Here is an 18,502-nt window from a genome sequence, read left to right on the forward strand (position 1 = left end):
CCCCGTGGCCTCCAGGGGGTCTGAGCAGCTGGAAGCCCCATTCCCATAGGGCCTCCGGGTGGGGGCTCTGATGGCCGCCCCACCGTTGGTGGCCCCTGTCAGCTGTCAGGGAGGGAGATGAGGCTCTGGAGGACCGGCTGGCCAGGGGCGCTGAGTCTGATGGTGGGGGAGGGCATCCCTATGTGGCTCTGACACCCCTTTTTGGGGTCCACTCTGTACCAGGCTTGGGGACGACGGGGGCAGAGCCACACCCTAACCACTGGACCACCAGGGAGTTCCCTGAGGTGCTTTTAAAGGTCTGCTCGCTCTAGAGAAATTCGGTCAGAAAACAGGCCGCCCATGTCTGCTGGAGGCCGGGCTGGGCTCCCTCTCAGTGCCTCCTGTAGGCACCCTCATGGGTAGGGGGAGCCCAGAGACAAGGCCCGGCCCTCAGGGTGCCTTCCCCCCACCAGGCCTCCCCTGCAAAGTCAAGTCCACAGGGAAGAGGGCTTCGCCAGTGGCAGGGAATACAGACAGGAAGCTGGGCTGGGCCACGTGGCTTCTGGGACCCTCTTAGCCTGCCCAGCACCAAGAGCAAAGAGACACACTGAGTGAGGCGTGCAGGGCTGGGGCTATGGAGGCAAGAGCTGGATGAAGTGGCCTGTGGCCTCACACTGCTCATCCGTCAAGGGGACTGACAGATCCCCTCCCCTATTTGCTGCAGTCAAGAAGTGATCAAGAAGAACCAGGCAAGAATGTTGTGATCTGTATGAAGTTCCTCACTTTCACTGGTGGCTAAGAATTGGACAGAGCTGCCTGGCTGCCCTTAGGGCTGGCACCCTGGCGAGGAAGGCAGCTCTAAAGCACCTGAGTGGGACTCCCACTCCCTTGGGGCACAGCCTGCGGTGGACTTACCGCCCTGGGGCCGATACCTAGCTGGGGAGTGTGTGCCCCACAGAGGCTCCGGGTTATCCACAAACCCCAGGCATGGCTCCCAAGGGGCACTCCCAGGTCCCCCGGAGGGTCGCCCGGGGTCCCAGAGCGCACACTCCTGGCGGCAGCACCCTGCGCCCGCGGGAGACCGGACCGCCCTCGCCCACCAGCAGCCCGGGCGCTGTCACGTTCCAGCGCCTGACTCAGGCCGCGCGGGGCGGGGAGCTGGGGAGCCGGGAGGCGGCGCCGGCGCCCGCCTCGGCCCCGGAGGCGGCACCAGGAAGCTCCCGCCCCGGCCGGAGCCGCCATGTAACCGGCGCCGCCCGCCCCGAGCCGAGCCGCGCGGGCCCCAGCGACCCGCCGGCCATGGGGGACGAGGATGAGGACGAGGGCTGTGCCGTGGAGCTGCAGATCACCGAAGGTGGGGCAGAGGGTGGCCCGGGGTGCTGGCTGGGTGATGGCTGCCCAGGCGGGCGGGGGAGGGTTCATGCACTGGCTGGGTTCATTTGCCCCCTGTGCCCACAGCCAACCTGACGGGGCACGAGGAGAAGGTAGGCGTGGAGAACTTCCAGCTGCTCAAGGTGCTGGGCACGGGAGGTGAGGACCCCTATCCACCGGCAAGTGTCCTCCCCCCCGCAGGGTGCTCTGGGCCTGCCGCGCGGGCACACCCGCCTGGGTTGGGCCAGGCCACCAGTAATGCCCCCCACCCTCTCCCGGCATAGCCCGCCTTGCCTGCTTGGCCCTGCCCTGCCGGGGTTGGCATGCCCACTTCCAGGGCTGCTCCACATTGAGCACTCCTCCCAGGTGCCAACACTCTTGTGGGCTTGCAGCCCCCCCCCACCCCCCGCCGTGTGATTTCACAGCTCCCCCCACCTTGCGAGATGAGAGCCGTCTTCCTCCACTGTGCAAACTCCCCGCCTCGGGGCTGACTGCCCTTCCGTCTGCCACCCCTCTGCATCCCCTCCCCAGCTTTGCATCCTCTATACCTTCCCCAGGTTTGCACGCACCCCGCCCCCACCCTGTGCTGCAGGCCTCCTGAGAGTTGCGTGCCCCCCCCCAGCCTGGTTTGCACATCCCCTCCCTAGGTTTGCTGAGCACCCTCCTGGGGGTGTGCACATCTTTGCTTTAGAAAGCGCTGCCAGCTTTGTGCACACCTGCCTCTCCGGCCCAGCTCCTTCCCCCACCTTGCACACCCTCCTGGGTGGGCGTTGCTACCCCCCCATTCCACCCACCCTTCTGCTCATGGCCTACCTTCCACCCACTCACTGCCCCCACAGCCTACGGGAAGGTGTTCCTGGTGCGCAAGGCAGGCGGGCACGACGCGGGCAAGCTGTATGCCATGAAGGTGCTGCGCAAGGCAGCCTTGGTGCAGCGTGCCAAGACACAGGAGCACACGCGCACCGAGCGCTCCGTGCTAGAGCTGGTGCGCCAGGCCCCCTTCCTGGTCACGCTGCACTACGCCTTCCAGACTGACGCCAAGCTGCACCTCATCCTGGGTAAGGGCAGGCCTGTGGGGGTGGGGGGGCCACCCATGGGGGCTGCTTCCCAACTTCCACTCCCACCTCCCCAAGACTATGTGAACGGCGGCGAAATGTTCACCCACCTCTACCAGCGCCAGTACTTCAAGGAGGCCGAGGTGCGCTTGTATGGGGGCGAGATCGTGCTTGCCCTGGAGCATCTGCACAAGGTGGGTGAGGACCCGGCCGCCCGGCTGTGGCCCTGGGCACCAGGTCCCGGCCCCGGAGGGGCCCGTGAACCTGGCAGCCTCGGGCTTCCTGGAAGGGGGTGGCCACGGGGGTTGGGGGGACTGGATCCACTTCCCCTAGCCTCCTGGGAGGAAGGCCTTCTGGGGTCTCCTCCGCTGGCGCCTCCTCGAGGGGGCTTTCCTCTCACAGGGAACTCTCACAGGCTGCTTCCTGGGGCCACGTTCACAGAACTTCCTCAAACGGAGACCTCATGCCTTGGTTCCCAGAGCTGTCGTGATTTGGGGCTCCTCACACGGCTTTCCTCCTGGGGGTCTCTCTGTGGTGTTTCCCCGCCCCTTCCATGCTTTTTGGAAATTGATCGATTGATTGATGGCTGTGCTGGGTCTTCGCTGCTGCACTCAGGGGCTACCCTTTGTTGCGGTGCTCGGGGTTCTCATTGCGGGGGTTTCTCTTGCTGCGGACTCAGTAGTTGTGGACCACGGGCTTAGTTGCTCTCCACGGCATGTGGCACCTTCCGGGACCAGGGCTGGAAGCCATGTCCCCTGTATTGGCAGGCGGATTCTTAACCACTAGACCACCAGGGAAGTCCCTATGCTGGTGAATCTTAAGTGGCTTCTCCCGTCCAATGGGCCAGTCTCATCGTGCCCCCCACTCCACTGGAGATCCCCTGCCCCAGGGATCTGGTGCGGAACAGGAGCCATAGGAGCCGGGGGTGGGGGTGTCGGAGGAGGGACGCTCAGTGCCCTCTTCCCTCCTGCCAGCTGGGCATCATCTACCGAGATCTGAAGCTGGAGAATGTGCTGCTGGACTCCGAGGGTCACATTGTCCTCACCGACTTTGGGCTTAGCAAGGAGTTCCTGACAGAGGAGGTGAGCGAAGGGTGGTCTCAGCCTCCTGAACCCCCGGCTGCAGCTCCATGCCTGGCTCTGCATTCCTGGGAGGGGTGCAGTAGCTCTGCCTTCAGGAAGTTCCCACTGCTCCAACTCTCACAAGTCCAGCAAGTCTTACTCTGGGCCGTGGGGCAGGGGGTGGGGCTGGGTGTCAAAATGGGTCCTCTTCTCTTCCCAGAAAGAGCGGACCTTTTCCTTCTGTGGCACCATCGAGTACATGGCCCCTGAAATCATCCGCAGCAAGTCGGGCCATGGCAAGGTGGGTTGGCCCGGGAGTGGTGTGGGGTGACGTGGGGGTGGCTGCAGGCTCTCACCCTGGCTGTGCCCGGCAGGCTGTGGACTGGTGGAGCCTTGGCATCCTGCTCTTCGAGCTGCTGACGGGGGCCTCCCCCTTCACCCTGGAGGGCGAGAGGAACACGCAGGCAGAGGTGTCTCGGTGAGCAGGGCTGGAAGCAGAGGGCGGCTGAGGAGCCTGGGCAGGGCTGGAGGAGGGGCTCGCTGCCCCTGACGCCCCCCCCAATCCTCCCAGACGGATCCTGAAGTGCTCCCCTCCCTTCCCCCCCCGGATCGGGCCAGTGGCACAGGACCTACTGCAGCGGCTACTTTGCAAGGACCCCAGGAAGCGACTGGGTGCAGGACCCCAGGGGGCACAGGAAGTTAAGGACCACCCCTTCTTCCAGGTGAGGCTCCTGGCTCACCCCCATAGCTCTCTGCACACACCAGGGCTGGGCTACTGCTCTGGGTTGGGGGACACTGGAGGGATGGTCTGAGACTGGCCAGTTTCACTTGATTTAGGAAACTTTGCAGGTAAAGAAAGCAGGCTTGTCTTCTCATTCATCTCTATTAAAATTTGCTCTCGTGGGAAAGAATTCTAGGTTCATTGCCTGGCAGGGCTGGCAGGGACTTGAGAATGGGCTCTTCACTGGACAGTTCAGAGAGGCGTGGTGATCTGCCAGAGATCACACAGTAAAAATGTAGAGCTGGGAACAGGCCCCAGGTCTGCTCTCGGCCCCAGTCCCATGACTGTTAGCATCTGCTCAGGGTTTTGGTCTACCTGTACAGTCGGTATGCCTGTACTTCAGATGGACGTGTCTGATCAGCCACGTGGGATCTGTCCTAAGCTACTTGCACGCGTGTTAGGGTGCAGTGCAGGGTGAATTCTGTCCTTGTGAGCCTCGCTGGTTTGGGCACGATGTGTGGCCAGAGTCATTGCACAGCAGTGTGCGTGCTCAGGTGCTTAGTCAGGTCCAACTCTTTGCGATCCCTTGGACTCTAGCCCACCAGGCTTCTCTGTCCATGGCAGTGGGCTGACATTTCCTGCTCCAGGGAATCTTCCCGACCCAAGGACTGAACCCGTGTCTCCTGCATTAGCAGGCGGATTCTTTACCACTGAGCCACCTGGGAAGCCCCCGTTGCCTAGCAGGACCCTGTAACAGTGAATGTGTCTTGGCCCCTTGCTTGCATAATTTCATGTAAGCCTCAGAACCAACCTAATTATCCTTATTTTCACAGATGAGGAAACAGGTTCAGAAAAAGTGAAAGTTGCTCAGTCGTGTCTGACTCTTTGTGACCTCATGGACTATACAGTCCATGGGCAGAGAGGTTAGGTAATTTGCCCAAGATCAGTGAGCGAAGTGATAGAGCTCAGGTCTAGGTGGCCTGAAGGCCCATGCTCTGAAGTGTCATGTTCTGTTTACACGTGGGTATTAAATTTGCCTTGTCTGATGTAGTAACAAAAGCATCCATTTATGGGCACTTACTGTAGGCCGGGCACCCAGTTACCCTTGCTATGAATACTACCTCCTTGAATCTTCCCAGCAAGTTCTGCCTGGAAGGGCCCTCAGAGAAACTTTCTCAGACAGGATTCTTAAGCCTCCGTGGTGAAGATGTTCCGTTATGGGCAGAGTGACTGAGCAGGGTCAGTGTCCTTAAGTGAATCCCTCAGCCCACCCTGAGTGGATCCTGGGCCCTGGGTGCTTGGGAGCAGGTGAACCAGTTGTCAGACTAGAGAGCCCCCGCACCCCCCAAGGTCTTTGAGGCCTGATGCTATTTCCCCTTCTCTCGAGACAATCTCTTTGCTGATAGCAATGCTGAGGTCCCTGGTGCCAGAACTAGGGCCTTTAAGCCCAAGCCATGCCTCTAGGCTGCATGTGACAAAAAGTGCACTGAAGACGGTGATATCTGTGGAATAGAGTCTGGCTTCTAAGAACAGAGATTGAAATGAATGGTAGTCTAAAAAAGCTAGAGATCTATATCTATCTGTCTGTCTGTCTGTCTATCTATCTACATAAAAGAAATGCAGAGGTTCAGCAGTCTAGGGCTGCTGTGGTGTCTTCAAGGAGCCAAGCTTGATTTTTTCTTTTTAAATGCTCCTTCATTTTTAGCACGTAGCCTCCATTCCCAGGGCTTTCCAGGTGGCGCTAGTGGTAAAGAGCCCCTCTTCCAATGCAGGAGACAAGAGATGAGGGTTCAATCCCTAGGTCAGGAAGATCCCCTGGAGGAGGGCATGGCAATCCACTCCAGTATTTTTGCCTGGAGAATCCAGTGGATAGAGGAGCCTAGTGGGCTATAGTCCATGGGTCACAAGAGTCTGACATGCCTAAGCAGCTAACACTACGCTACAGCCTGCATTCCCACGGGTGCCTCCTGGTATCAAAATGACTGCTAGACCTCTTGCTGTCTAGGTTGCTCTCCAGGTGGGAAACATGAGGAAGAAGGAGGGAAGGGCAAAAAGGGTACTTAACAACGGCTCACCCTCTTCTTCAGGCTCTTTCTCTGGATTCCTCCCACATAATTTTTGCTTACAAGTAGCTGGTCACTGCTAACTGCAAGGAGGTTTGTAAAATACTATTTTTCAGTATTTGTACATTGGTTCCTGAAATAAAATAGGGGCTATAGTACTAAGAATGACAGAGAGAAGGGGTGTCGGACAGGCAACAAGAACAAGCTATGCCATACTAGTTTAAACATAAAAAGGAATGTTTTAGCTACCATAAATGAAAAGTCAGGAAAAACGTCCTGATTTCAGGCAAGGATGGATCTAGGTGCTGAGCCTGTGTTATTAGGAATTTCTCACTTTGTCTCTTGCTTCTGCTTTTCTGCCTGGGCATTTCATCACTAGACACTGAGGGGGCCTCAGCAGTTCCAGACCCATATCCTCCCAGATTTAAGTCCAGTAGAAGAAAGAGATTTTTTTTCTTTTTTTGCATACCAGTTCTATTAAAAGTCCCAGAATTGGCTGAGTGTGGTAGAGGGGTGGTTCTCCAAGGGAAACAGGGATCCTGTTATCAGAGGAAGGGAAACAGAAGCTGGGGAGGCAGGAAGAACAGCTTTGCACACAGCTGCCAGCGAGACCTTTGCCTCACTGAGGAGCTGCCCAGTGAGGGTGGCCCGAGTGGACAGTGTTTCCACTTTCTGCCCTTTGATCCCTTATCTTTCATTCCTTTTCTCCAGGGTCTGGACTGGGCTGCTCTGGCTGCTAGGAAGATTCCAGCCCCATTCCGACCCCAGATCCGCTCAGAGCTGGATGTGGGCAACTTTGCAGAGGAATTTACCCGACTGGAGCCTGTCTACTCACCCCCAGGCAGCCCCCCACCTGGGGACCCTCGCATATTCCAGGTGAGTGAGAGCTCATGGAACCAGAGATGCAGAGGAAGTGGGGTGCTGCTGCCAGCCTCAGCCCCGGCTGACCTGTGGACACCACATAGCCCTGTGTCCTGAGGGGGACTCAGCAGCTCCCTTGCTCTCCATTCATGACGAACTTGGAATTGTCAGTCATCGAGACTGCCTTGGCAGGACATGTCTTTGAATTTCTTGGTTTATCTTGAAGTTTCATGCTGATTTCCCTTCTCCATCATCTCTCTTTATTGTTAGGTAAAACTGTTGTTTTAAGGGGACACCTACGAAGAGATGCTTTGTTTATACTGTGGCATGCCATATCATTTCCTGGGGACACAGGCCCCCTCTACCCAGTTTTAGAAGCTTGGGCCTGTTGGACAAGTCCAAGCTCCTTTGCTTGGTATACAAGGCCTTGCATGATGTGGTCTTTTTTTTTTTTTTTTAACTTTTTCTTTTCTTTTATATTGGAATATACCCATATAACAATGTTCTGATAGTTTCAGGTGGACAGCAAAGGGACTCAGCCATACATATGCCTGTATCCATTCTCCCCCAAACTCCCCTCCCATCCAGGCTGCCACCTAACATTGAGCAGAGTTCCCTGTGCTAAACAGTAGGTCCTTGTTGGTTACCCATTTAAAATATAGCATTATATACATATCAATTTCAAACTCCCATGTTGTTGCTCAGTCGCTAAATCGTGTCTGACTCTTTGCAACTCCATGGACTGCAACACACCAGGCTTCCCTGTCCTCCACTATCTCTTGGAGTGTGCTCAAACTCATGTCCATTGAGTTGGTGGCACCAACAGCCATCTCATCCTCTGTTGCCCCCTTCTCTTCCTGCCTTCAATCTTTCTCAGCATCAGGGTCTTTTCTAACAAGTCGGCTTTTTGCATCAGGAACCCAAAGTATTGGAGTTTCAGCTTCAGCATCAGTCCTGCCAATGAATTTTCTTTAGGATTGACTGGTTTTGATCTCCCTTCTGTCCAAGGGACTCTCAAGTCTTCTCTAGCACCACAGTTTGAAAGTATCAATTCTTTGGTGCTCAGCCTTCCTTATGGTCCAACTCTCACATCTGTACATGACTACTGGAAAAACCATAGCTGACTATATGGACCTTTGTTGGCAAAGTGATATCTCTGCTTTTAATACGCTGTCTAGGTTTGTCATAGTTTTTCTTCCAAGGAGCAAGTGTCTGTTAATTTCATGGCTGCAGTCACCATCTGCAGTGATTTTGGAGCTCAAGAAAATGAAATCTGTCACTGTTTCCATATTTTCCCCATTTATTTTCCATGAAGTGATGGGACCAGATGCCATGATCTTAGTTTTCTGAATGTTGAGTTTTAAGCCAGTTTTTTCATTCTCTTTTACCTTTTTCAAGCGGCTCTTTAGTTCCTTGTTTCTTTCTGCCGTTAGGGCGGTATCATCTGCATATCTGATGTTGTTGATATTTTGCCATGCAATCTTGATTCCAGCTTTTGATTCATCCAGCCTGGCATTTTGCATGATGTACTCTACATATAAATAAACAGGGTAACAATATACAGCCTTGACGTACTTCTCTCCCAAGTCTGAACCAGTCCGTTGTTCTGTGTCAGTTTTTTCCTAACTATCCCTTTTTCCCACCCTTCCCCGCTGGTAATCAGATGTTCATTCACTAAGTCCGTGAGCCTGTTTCTGTTGTGTAAATCAGTTCATTTGTATATGATGTGGTCTTTGCTCAGTACTCTCTTATTTCCCCTGGTGCTCCAGCACCTTGGAACTTCTCAGAGGTTCCAGAACATACTTCTATACCTTTGCACATGCAGTTTCCCCCACTTGGAGTTCTTTCCCTACAGTTGGCCACCTGGCAAAATTCAAGCCTTGGTGTCCAGCGCTGCCCTGTGTGAAGACTTCCCTGCTCCTCTGGCCCTGGGTTGCCCTTTTCTTGTGCACCAGCCCTCTGAAGACAAAACCTCCTTCTGAGCAGTTTGTCAGGTTGTATACTGACACTGATGGAGACCACCTCACCTGGTCTGAAATTCTCAGAGGGCAGGGACTATGTGTTTAATTTCTGCATCCCTAAGTCCAGCTGGGGGTCATGGCAGGGTAGGACGCGGTCCATAAATAGTAAATAATAGGCCAGTATCAACTATGGATGGATCAGTCCCCTCTGTGAAGCTCACACAAGTGACAGCTCTGTGCTTGAATATCCCTCAATCTACTGGGATCTATCTTTGATCTCACAGTCCTAATGAGCAAGTTTTCTTGTGGATCAATGGTTACTTTCATTCATTCATTTAATGATTCAAAAATATGTACTGAGTGCCTTCAACGTGCCAGGCACTGACTTGGGTACTGGGGACATATCAACAAACTTAATAGACAAAAATCCCACCTGTGTGCATCCTAGTTAGCTCTGCATACAGTGGCGCTGCATTTTTAGGAGAAAACAACACATCCTTAAAATTACCCTTGAGAATTCCTTGACTTGCCAGGACATGGATCCTTAGGAAAGGCAAAAAGATTAACTTTGATTTCTCTTTACATTTCCTCAGTAGCCCCCCCTTGCAGAGGAGGCCAAAGTTTGATTTGAAAGTAATGAAGACTTTTTGTCCTGAGATGGGTAGAGCTGAATCCTCCTAAGCTAAGCGTGTGATACCAGGCCACAGTTCTTTTATTCGTTCAGGCCATCATATTCTGGGCCACTATGTTGTGCCAGATGATGGCCTTGGCACTTGGGGGACCGCTGTGACGAGAAAGGTGGAGTCCCGGACTGCTGAGGGGATAGACATGGTTCCAAGGGATCACAGACCAAGGTGGAATAAAAATGTCCACAACAGCCTGTGTACAGCGGGATGCAAAAGCAACACCCCCAACTCCCTACTGCAAGGCCTTTCCTCTGCCCCCTGCCCTTCCGGCTGGGTCTGGGCCTTCAGGGGCTCCTTCTGCACCTCCAGCCCCCGATGCCCATCCATCCCTGACAAGCCCCTCCTCCATCAGGGATACTCCTTCGTGGCGCCATCCATCTTGTTTGACCGCAACAACGCGGTGATGACCGATGTGCTGGAAGCGTCTGGCGCTGGAGACCGGCCCGGCCCGGCGGCGCTGGCCAGGAGCGTCATGATGCAGGTGGATTGGGCCAGGGTGGGGAGAAGTGGGCGTGGGGACTCCAGACCTGTCTTCAGCCGGCGCACATGGTGGCTTCGGTGAGGCCCGGAGCCTCTCCGAGGTGGGGCGTGGCATAGCCGCAAGGCTCCCGCTAGGACCTCTGACGCTTCTCTTTTGCCCCCAGGACTCGCCCTTCTTCCAGCAGTACGAACTGGACCTGCGGGAACCCGCGTTGGGCCAGGGTAGTTTCTCCGTGTGCCGCCGCTGCCGCCAGCTACAGAGCGGCCAAGAGTTCGCTGTCAAGATCCTCAGTCGCAGGTGGGCGGGCCCGGGGCGGGCGGAGTCCGGCAGAGCGGACTCGGGGAGGGTGGGGCCGGAGGTCGGCTGTTCTGACCCCGCCTGCCCTGCCCCCAGGCTGGAGGAGAACACGCAGCGCGAAGTGGCTGCCCTGCGGCTGTGCCAGTCGCATCCCAACGTGGTGAAGCTGTACGAAGTGCATCATGACCAGGTGACCCCTTCCTGGGCTGGGGCGGAGCGCAGGGGCGCTGGAGGCTGCCCGAGGAGGGCGGGAAGGGGGCGGGGAGGCGGACAGGAGGCGGGGCCTGAGCGCGCCGCGGGAGGGGCCTGAGGACCTGGAGGTGAGGGAGGCGGGATTATGGTAGCTCAGCAACTCAACAGATTCCTCGGAGAAGGGATAGGCTACCGCAGCGTTCTTGGGCTTCCCTGGTGGCTCAGACAGTAAAGAATCCGCCTGCAATGTGGGAGACCTGGGTTTGATTCCTGGGTTGGGAAGATCCCCTGGAAGAGGGCATCCCACTCCAGTATTCTTGCCTGGAAAATCCCCATGGACAGAGGAGCCTGGCAGGCTACAAGCTACATATGTATAAAGAGTCAGACACGACTGAGGGACTAAGCACCTAGGAGGGCCTGAGGACTCAAAGGCAGATATGGGAATGGACAAAGGAACAGGGCAGGGAGACAATTTTTGCGGGTGGGTTTTAAGGTGGCCACAACAGAGAGGGGAGTACCAAACCACCTTACCTGCCTCCTGAGAAATCTGTATGCAGGTCAAGAAACAACAGAATCGGACATGGAACAACGGACTGGTTCCAAATTGGGAAAGGAGTACATCAAAGCTATATATTGTCATCCTGTTTATTTAACTTATATGCAGAGTACATCATGCAAAATGCGGGCTGGATGAAGCACAAGCTGGAATCAGGATTGCTGGGAGAAATATCAATAACCTCAGATATGCAGATAATACCACCCTTATGGCAGAAAGCGAAAACTGAGGAGCCTCTTCATGAAAGTGAAAGAGGAGAGTGAAAAAAGCAGGCTTAAAACTCAACATTCAAAAAATGAAGATAATGGCATCGGGTCCCATCACTTCATGGCACATAGATGGGGAAACAATGGAAACAGTGACAGACTTTATTTTCTTGGGCTCCAAAATCACTGCAGATGGTGACTGCAGCCATGAAATTAACAGACGCTTGCTCCTTGGAAGAAAAGCTACGACAAACCTAGACAGCATATTAAAAAGCAGATATTACTTTGCTGACAAAGGTCCATCTAGTTAAAGCTATGATTTTTCCAGTAGTAATGTATGGATGTGAGAGTTGGACTATAAAGAAAGCTGAGCACCGAAGAGTTGATGCTTTTGAACTATGGTGTTGGAGAAGACTCTTCAGAGTCCCTTGGACTGCAAGGAGATCAAACTTGTCAATCCTAAAGGAAATCAGTCCTGAATATTCATTGGAAAGACTGATGCTGAAGCTGAAGTTCCAATCCTTTGGCTACCTGATTCGAAGAAGTGACTCATTGGAAAAGACCCTGATGCTGGAAAGATTGAAGGCAAGGGGAGAAGGGAAGGACAGAGGATGAGATGGTTGGATGGCATCACTGATTTGATGGACATGAGTTTGAGCAGACTGCAGGAGTTGGTGATGGACAGGGAAGCCTGGTAGTGCTGCAGTCCATGGGGTCACAAAGAGTCGGACACGACTGAGGGACTGAACTGAACTTCAAGGTGGCCAAAGGGACTGCTGCTGCTGCTAAGTCGCTTCAGTCATGTCCAACTCTTTGCGACCCTGTGGACCGAAGCCAGCCACGTCCTCTGTCCATAGGATTCTCAGGCCCAAGAACATTGGAGTGGACTGCCATGCCCTTCTCCAGGGGATTTTCCCCACCCAGGGATCCAACCGGCATCTGTTACCTCGCTTGCATTGGCAGGCGGGTTCTTTACCACTAGCGCCACTGGGAAGGAACAGTACGGGGTAGAACGGCAAGCGAGTCCTAAGATGGTTCTTGGAGGGGCGTGGTGATAGTCTTGAGGTCAGGTTTGAATGTGGTAGGAGCCTGAAACTGGGGGCGGGGCTCGATGGTGACCTCAGGGCGGGATCCGGCGGGCGGGCGGGGTCTCAGTAGGCGGTGACCCCGGCCCGTCACGCTGCCCGCAGCTGCACACGTACCTGGTCCTGGAGCTCCTGCAGGGCGGGGAGCTGCTGGAGCACATCCGCAAGAAGCGGCACTTCAGCGAGTCCGAGGCGAGCCAGATCCTGCGCAGCCTCGTGTCGGCAGTGAGCTTCATGCACGAGGAGGCGGGCGTAGTGCACCGCGACCTGAAGCCCGAGGTGAGCGCACGGCCTCAGCGCATCGGGAGGGCCTCGGCGCGGAGGGCCGGGTTCTGACGGCCGCCTCGCCTCCCTCGTAGAACATCCTGTACGCCGATGACACGCCCGGGGCCCCGGTGAAGATCATCGACTTCGGGTTCGCGCGCCTGCGCCCGCAGAGCCCCGCGGGGCCCATGCAGACTCCCTGCTTCACGCTGCAGTACGCCGCCCCCGAGCTGCTGGCCCAGCAGGGCTACGACGAGTCCTGCGACCTCTGGAGCCTCGGCGTTATTCTGGTATGGGGACGGCCTCTCTGAGCGGATGTCAGGGTCCTCCGAGCCTGGGGACAGCAGTCCTCTTGGTGGGGGTGGCAGGATTTGGTCTGAGGCTGGGATAAGATGTCCTGATACATAGGCGGGGTCGCTCTGGTGCTGGGGTCTGGGCACCCTAGTTTGAGGGGTAGAGTCCATCACCCATGGACCTCAGGAGTTAGCCTCTTGGAGACAGTGCATGGTCCTGTGGTGGGTTGAATCAGTCTCCTGGCCTCCATTGGCCCCTAGTCTGGGCTGGTCTCACTTTTCACCTGTCCCTCCCACCCCCACCCCTAGTACATGATGCTGTCGGGCCAGGTCCCCTTCCAGGGGGCCTCAGGCCAAGGCGGGCAGAGCCAGGCGGCGGAGATCATGCGCAAGATCCGCGAGGGGCGCTTCTCTCTTGACGGAGAGGCCTGGGAAGGCGTGTCTGAGGAAGCCAAGGAGCTGGTCCGAGGTGCGGAGCCGGAGGTCACAGGTTACGGTTGGGGAGGGGGAGACCATGGGGTCGTGATGGGGCAAGGAGTGCCCCCGGGTCAGGTGTCTCGGTGGGAGGCTTTTCGGGGAGGGGAGTGGGGCTGCCCTCTCTGAGTGGGTGCAGCCTCTACACGCGGCCCGCCAAAACTCCCCCGCCCGCCTCCAGGGCTCCTAACTGTGGATCCCGCCAAGCGGCTGAAGCTCGAGGGGCTGCGGGGCAGCTCGTGGCTGCAGGACGGCAGCGCGCGCTCCTCGCCTCCGCTGCGGACGCCGGACGTGCTGGAGTCCTCGGGGTCCGCTGTGCGCTCCGGGCTCAACGCCACCTTCATGGTGAGGGGCGGGGCCTGAGCGTGGGGGCGGGGCCTCGGGGAGGCGACTCCGCGGAGTCCTGCCCCGTTGAGTTCTGCGGAGTCCAGACCCGTGACCTGCCGGGGCCCTGAGCTTCTGAGAGGCTGTGGAGCCCAAAGACCTGTTGGCCCTGACCTAGTGGGATGGGAAGGAGGGCCTGGGACGGGGCCAAAGCCGGGATCTGGAAGTCGAGGCCGGTCCCGTGGGAGTCACCATTTCCTTTCCGCCAGGCGTTCAACCGGGGCAAACGCGAGGGTTTCTTCCTGAAGAGCGTGGAAAACGCGCCGCTGGCCAAGCGGCGGAAACAGAAGCTGCGGAGCGCCGCCACGTCCCGCCGCGTCTCCCCCGCGCCCGCCGCCCCGGGCCGGGCCCCGGCCGCCAAGGGAGCCCCCCGACGAGCCAATGGCCCCCTACCCCCCTCCTAGCCCCTGCCCCTGTGACCCCCGCCTCCCCCCGTCGTGTCTGTGATCTAGGAGGCCGGCTCACTGTCTCCTGCATCGGCGCTGGCCCCCTCCCCAGGACTGTTACCCTTCTCCCCCCCTTTCCCCCTCCCTACCCCCAGACAGAGCAGAAGTATTTTTATAAGCAGAGAATTCTTTTTTAAAAAATGTCTTACCAGATTAGAGTTATAGATGCAGGGAAGAAGGGGGCCTGCTGGGGAGTGGGGTGTGGGGCCCTCTGCCAAGATACTGCCTCATCTGGTGGAAGGCCCTTCTACCCCAAGGGGCTGCCCCGGTTGGGAAGGGCTCCTCCATTTCTAAGCACTGAGTTGCCACAGGGAGAAACTGGGACCTCTCCCCTGCCCTCCCCTGAGGACCTGCTCTTGGGAGGGGGCACCTCTCAAGCTGTCACTTTATGGACTGTCTGTGCAATTACGTCCACCAAAGACCTGTGTTGGGGGGCTGCTCAGCGAGAGGCCCTGGGGGACCCCCTGAAGCATTTCTGCCTCACTTTATGTCACTTGCTTCCCCCTACTGGGGCTAAGTTAGGAGGTAGGCGACCCCCCCAAAAGGGGCTGCCCCCTTCTCATCCGTCCCCTCCCCTTTGGCACAGCTGCCCCTAGCTGGGGGGTGGGGCCTTGGGGTTCCGGGCTGGGCTTCCACAGTCACTGCCTCCGCCCATCCAGGCTGTGCCTTTGACTTTAAAATAAAAGTCTACTCAGTGCTGTGTGGCATCTGTGTGTGTATGTGTGGGGGGTGTGGGGGCAGAGGTCTTGGGGTTCACTTCCAGGCGTTGGCCCTTGGGCCTCAAAGTGGAGGGACAGAGCAGACCCTTCTGGATAAGATGATACCCTTTGTCCTTGGTGTTTTTTAAATTTATTTTTATTTGGAGGATAATTGCTTTACAATTTGTGCTGGTTTCTCTGTACAACAGCGTGAACCAACCATATGTATATGTATATCCCCTCCCTCTTGAGCCTCTCTCCTACCCTTTCAACATCCCACCCCACTAGGTCATCCCAGAGCGGTGAGCTGAGCCCCCTGTGTTATAGAGCAGCTTCCCATTAGCTCTCTGCTTTACACGTGGTGATGTGTACACAGACGTCAATGCTCCTTTCTCAATTTATCCCACCCTCTCCCTCCCCCGCTGTGTCCATGGGTCTGCTCTTCACATCTGCATCTCTATTCCTGCCCTGCAAATAGGTTCATCAGTACCATTTTTCTAGACTCCATATATATACATTACTATACGGTATTTTTCTGACTTCACGCTGTATGTCAGACCCTAGGTCCGTCCACCTCTCTACAACTGACTCAGTTTTGTTCCTTTTTATGACTGAGTACTACTCCACTGTATATATGTACCACAACTTTATGCATTCATCTGCTGATGGACTCCTGGGTTGCTTCCATATCCTGACTGTTGTAAATAGTGCTACAGGGAACACTGGCATACACGTGACTTTGTGAATTATGGTTTTCTCAGGGCATATGCCCAAGTGGGATTGCTGGGTCATATGGTAGTTTTATTCCTAGTTTTTTTTTTTTTTTTTAGAGGAATCTCTATACTGTTCTCCATAGTGGTTTTCCCACCAACAGAGCAAGAGGTTTCCCTTTTTTCCACATCTTCTCCAGCATTTATTTGTTGTAGATCTTTTGATGATGGCCATTCTAACTAGTGTGAAATAATACCTCATTATAGTTTTGACTTGCAGTTCTCCTTTGAACAGCAAGGAGATCAAACCAGTCAGTCCTAAAGGAAATAAACCCTGAATATTCACTGGAACAACGGATGCTGAAGCTAAAGCTCCAATATTTTGGCCAGCTGATATGAAGAGCCAACTCACTGGAAAAGATACCAATGTTGGGAAACATTGAGGGCAAGAGGAGAAGGGGGGACAGAGGATGAGATGGTTGGATGGTATCACTGACTCAATGGACATGAGTTTGAGCAAACTCCAGGAGGTAGTGAAGGACAGGGAAGCCTGGCGTGCTGCAGTCCATGGGGCTGCAACGAGCTGGACGTGACTTAGTGACTGAGCAACAATAAGAAGCAATGTTGAGCATCTTTTCATGTGTTTGTTGCCATCTGTGTGTCTGTTCTTGGCTTTTGACATGAGGGTCAAACAGTCCTTTTAGGTGTTTATCTGACAGCTCTGCCATGTATCATTTAGGATTCTCCTGGTTGTAAGTAGAGGAAAACCCAGCTTAAACTTGCTTCAGCGGAAAGGGAGTTTTAGGCTTTCTGAACTGCGCAATCCAGGGGCAGCTTCAGGCAAGGCCTGTGAGTGGAGAAGGGAGAGTGAGCATGCTAGTTGCTTAGTCCTCTCTGACTCCACAGCCTCACACCCTGTAGCCTGCCAGGCTCCTCTGCCCACGGGATTCTCAGGCAAGGATACTGGAGTGGGTGCTGTGCCTTCCTCTGGGGGATCTTCCCGACCCCAGGACTGAACTGATCGGGATGTAAGCATATGATCAGGACTTAGTTTCCCAATCTCAGCTTTCTGTTCTGTGTGCGTGTGTTTTGGTGGTTGCTACAGACTGAAAGAGTCCCTTTTCGGCCCCAAGATGGGGGGCAGGTGCTCCAGGTTGCTACAAACTGAGATCTGGTAATAAAGAGAATCTTTATTCCCAGCAGGAATCCTGAGATGTAGTCTGATTGGATCCCGGTACTCTGGGAGGTCAGAGGCTTACCCTGAATCAGTCACTGTGGCCTGGGCTGCAGTGCTGATTGGCTTAGACCTGGGTCGTGGACTCCCCCCTGCAAGCTCATGGGGAAGACCATCCCTTGGTGGTCCTTAGAGAGAGGTCAGTCGGACAGGGCTTGGTGCCTGTCAGGGAGGGAGAGGAGCAGAAAAGCAGCTCATACCCATGGCCCTGGTAGTGATCAGAGTGTGGTCCTCTCAGGAGGACCGAAACTGCCCCTGTGTGATCCCTGCTGGGTGGCTGTAGCTGTAGGGCAGTTTGGCCCGAGCACCTCTGTGCCCCCCAGGGCAGGGCTATTTGTCCACATGGCACAGCTATCCTGAGAGCCCCCACCTGCTTGGGCTGCGTCAGGCCTTCTCTCCCCATAGCCACCCAGTGGGGTCATCTCAGGCTGGACCTTTCCCTTCCCTTTCTGAAGTTTGCCCCTTAGAGAAGGAGGTAACTAGAGGCATGGGGATGGGTGCTGGGACCCCACTGATGCTGAAGTCAGGGTAAAGCTGAGTGAGCCTGGTGGGTAGGTGGGACCCCATGGGTGTGGATCAAGGGTCATTGGGGGTGTGAGGACACACAACTGTACCCCATCCTATGGGTCTGAAGGAAGAGGGAGGGGCCTAGGAGAAAGGCTTAGGGAGGGGAGGGGAAGACACTCTTAATTCTGACTCTTGTTTTTACGGACTGTGTAACTTGAGTAAGCCACCTAACACCCCCAGGCTTCCCCATTTGTCAAAAGGGAGTCATGTGACTGTTAGGATGAACCAGAGCAGTGGTCCCCAACCTTTTTGGCAGGAAAGGGGACCAATTTCCTGGAAGACAGTTTTTCCATGGACCAGGGTTAGGGTAGGGAAGGTTTCGGTTTTGCCTGCTGATCACCCACTGCTGTGTGGCCCTGCTCCTAACCAGGCCATGGACGGGTGCTGGTCCCTGGCCCAGAGGCTGGGGACTCCTGAACTAGAGACTGTGTGCAGGTGGGGTCATTTGATCATCAGCATTTATTGAGATTGACTGAGGTCTTCCAGTGCGCAGGGACCACACTGAACACTCGGCACGGGTGATCTCCTTGTCTCCCTGCAGCTCGCTGATGAAGAAAGCACCATTTCCCTTCAAGAGATGAGAAAAGTGAACCTCAGTGAAGGTCAACAGCTTGCTCAAGGTCACTGACCTAATTGTGCCTTCCATCCCAGTGGTCCAATTCCAGACTCCCCTCAACCATAGGAGTTCTGCAGTGAGGATGGGCTTTAATATTACCCCAAAGCTGGATGTTTGGATTGTTTAAAACTTTGTTTCTCTCATAAATTATGCAGAGACAAGTTTGTACATAAACCTGTGCATTAAAAAAAATAGCTTTATTGAGGGAATTCCCCGATGGTCCAGGGGTTAGGACTTGGTG

At 55.4% G+C, this 18,502-nt stretch overlaps 1 protein-coding gene across 1 annotated transcript; it reads left to right on the forward strand.

Annotated features, from left to right (window-relative positions):
- Positions 1 to 1,201: 1,201 nt before the first annotated feature.
- Positions 1,202 to 15,136, forward strand: RPS6KA4 (ribosomal protein S6 kinase A4). The gene is made up of 17 exons (XM_027959507.3): positions 1,202 to 1,333; positions 1,438 to 1,509; positions 2,190 to 2,408; positions 2,484 to 2,599; positions 3,380 to 3,487; positions 3,687 to 3,767; positions 3,841 to 3,944; positions 4,038 to 4,188; positions 6,962 to 7,126; positions 10,111 to 10,239; positions 10,403 to 10,536; positions 10,633 to 10,726; positions 12,681 to 12,854; positions 12,935 to 13,129; positions 13,442 to 13,601; positions 13,788 to 13,951; positions 14,200 to 15,136. Exons 1-17 carry the CDS (start codon positions 1,279 to 1,281, stop codon positions 14,392 to 14,394), a joined length of 2,316 nt encoding a protein of 771 aa, XP_027815308.1. The 5' UTR covers positions 1,202 to 1,278; the 3' UTR covers positions 14,395 to 15,136.
- The last annotated feature ends 3,366 nt before the right edge of the window (positions 15,137 to 18,502 follow it).

This window comes from Ovis aries, chromosome 21 (assembly GCF_016772045.2).
Source record: "Ovis aries strain OAR_USU_Benz2616 breed Rambouillet chromosome 21, ARS-UI_Ramb_v3.0, whole genome shotgun sequence".
NCBI lineage: Eukaryota > Metazoa > Chordata > Mammalia > Artiodactyla > Bovidae > Ovis > Ovis aries.

Bases quoted from the DNA above. Each gene is read 5' to 3' on its own strand.
- RPS6KA4 (XM_027959507.3), top strand. From the start codon at position 1,279: ATGGGGGACGAGGATGAGGACGAGGGCTGTGCCGTGGAGCTGCAGATC. The intron at 2,600-3,379 runs GTGGGTGAGGAC...CCCTCCTGCCAG, and splicing joins CCCTGGAGCATCTGCACAAG to CTGGGCATCATCTACCGAGA. The intron at 4,189-6,961 runs GTGAGGCTCCTG...CCTTTTCTCCAG, and splicing joins AGGACCACCCCTTCTTCCAG to GGTCTGGACTGGGCTGCTCT.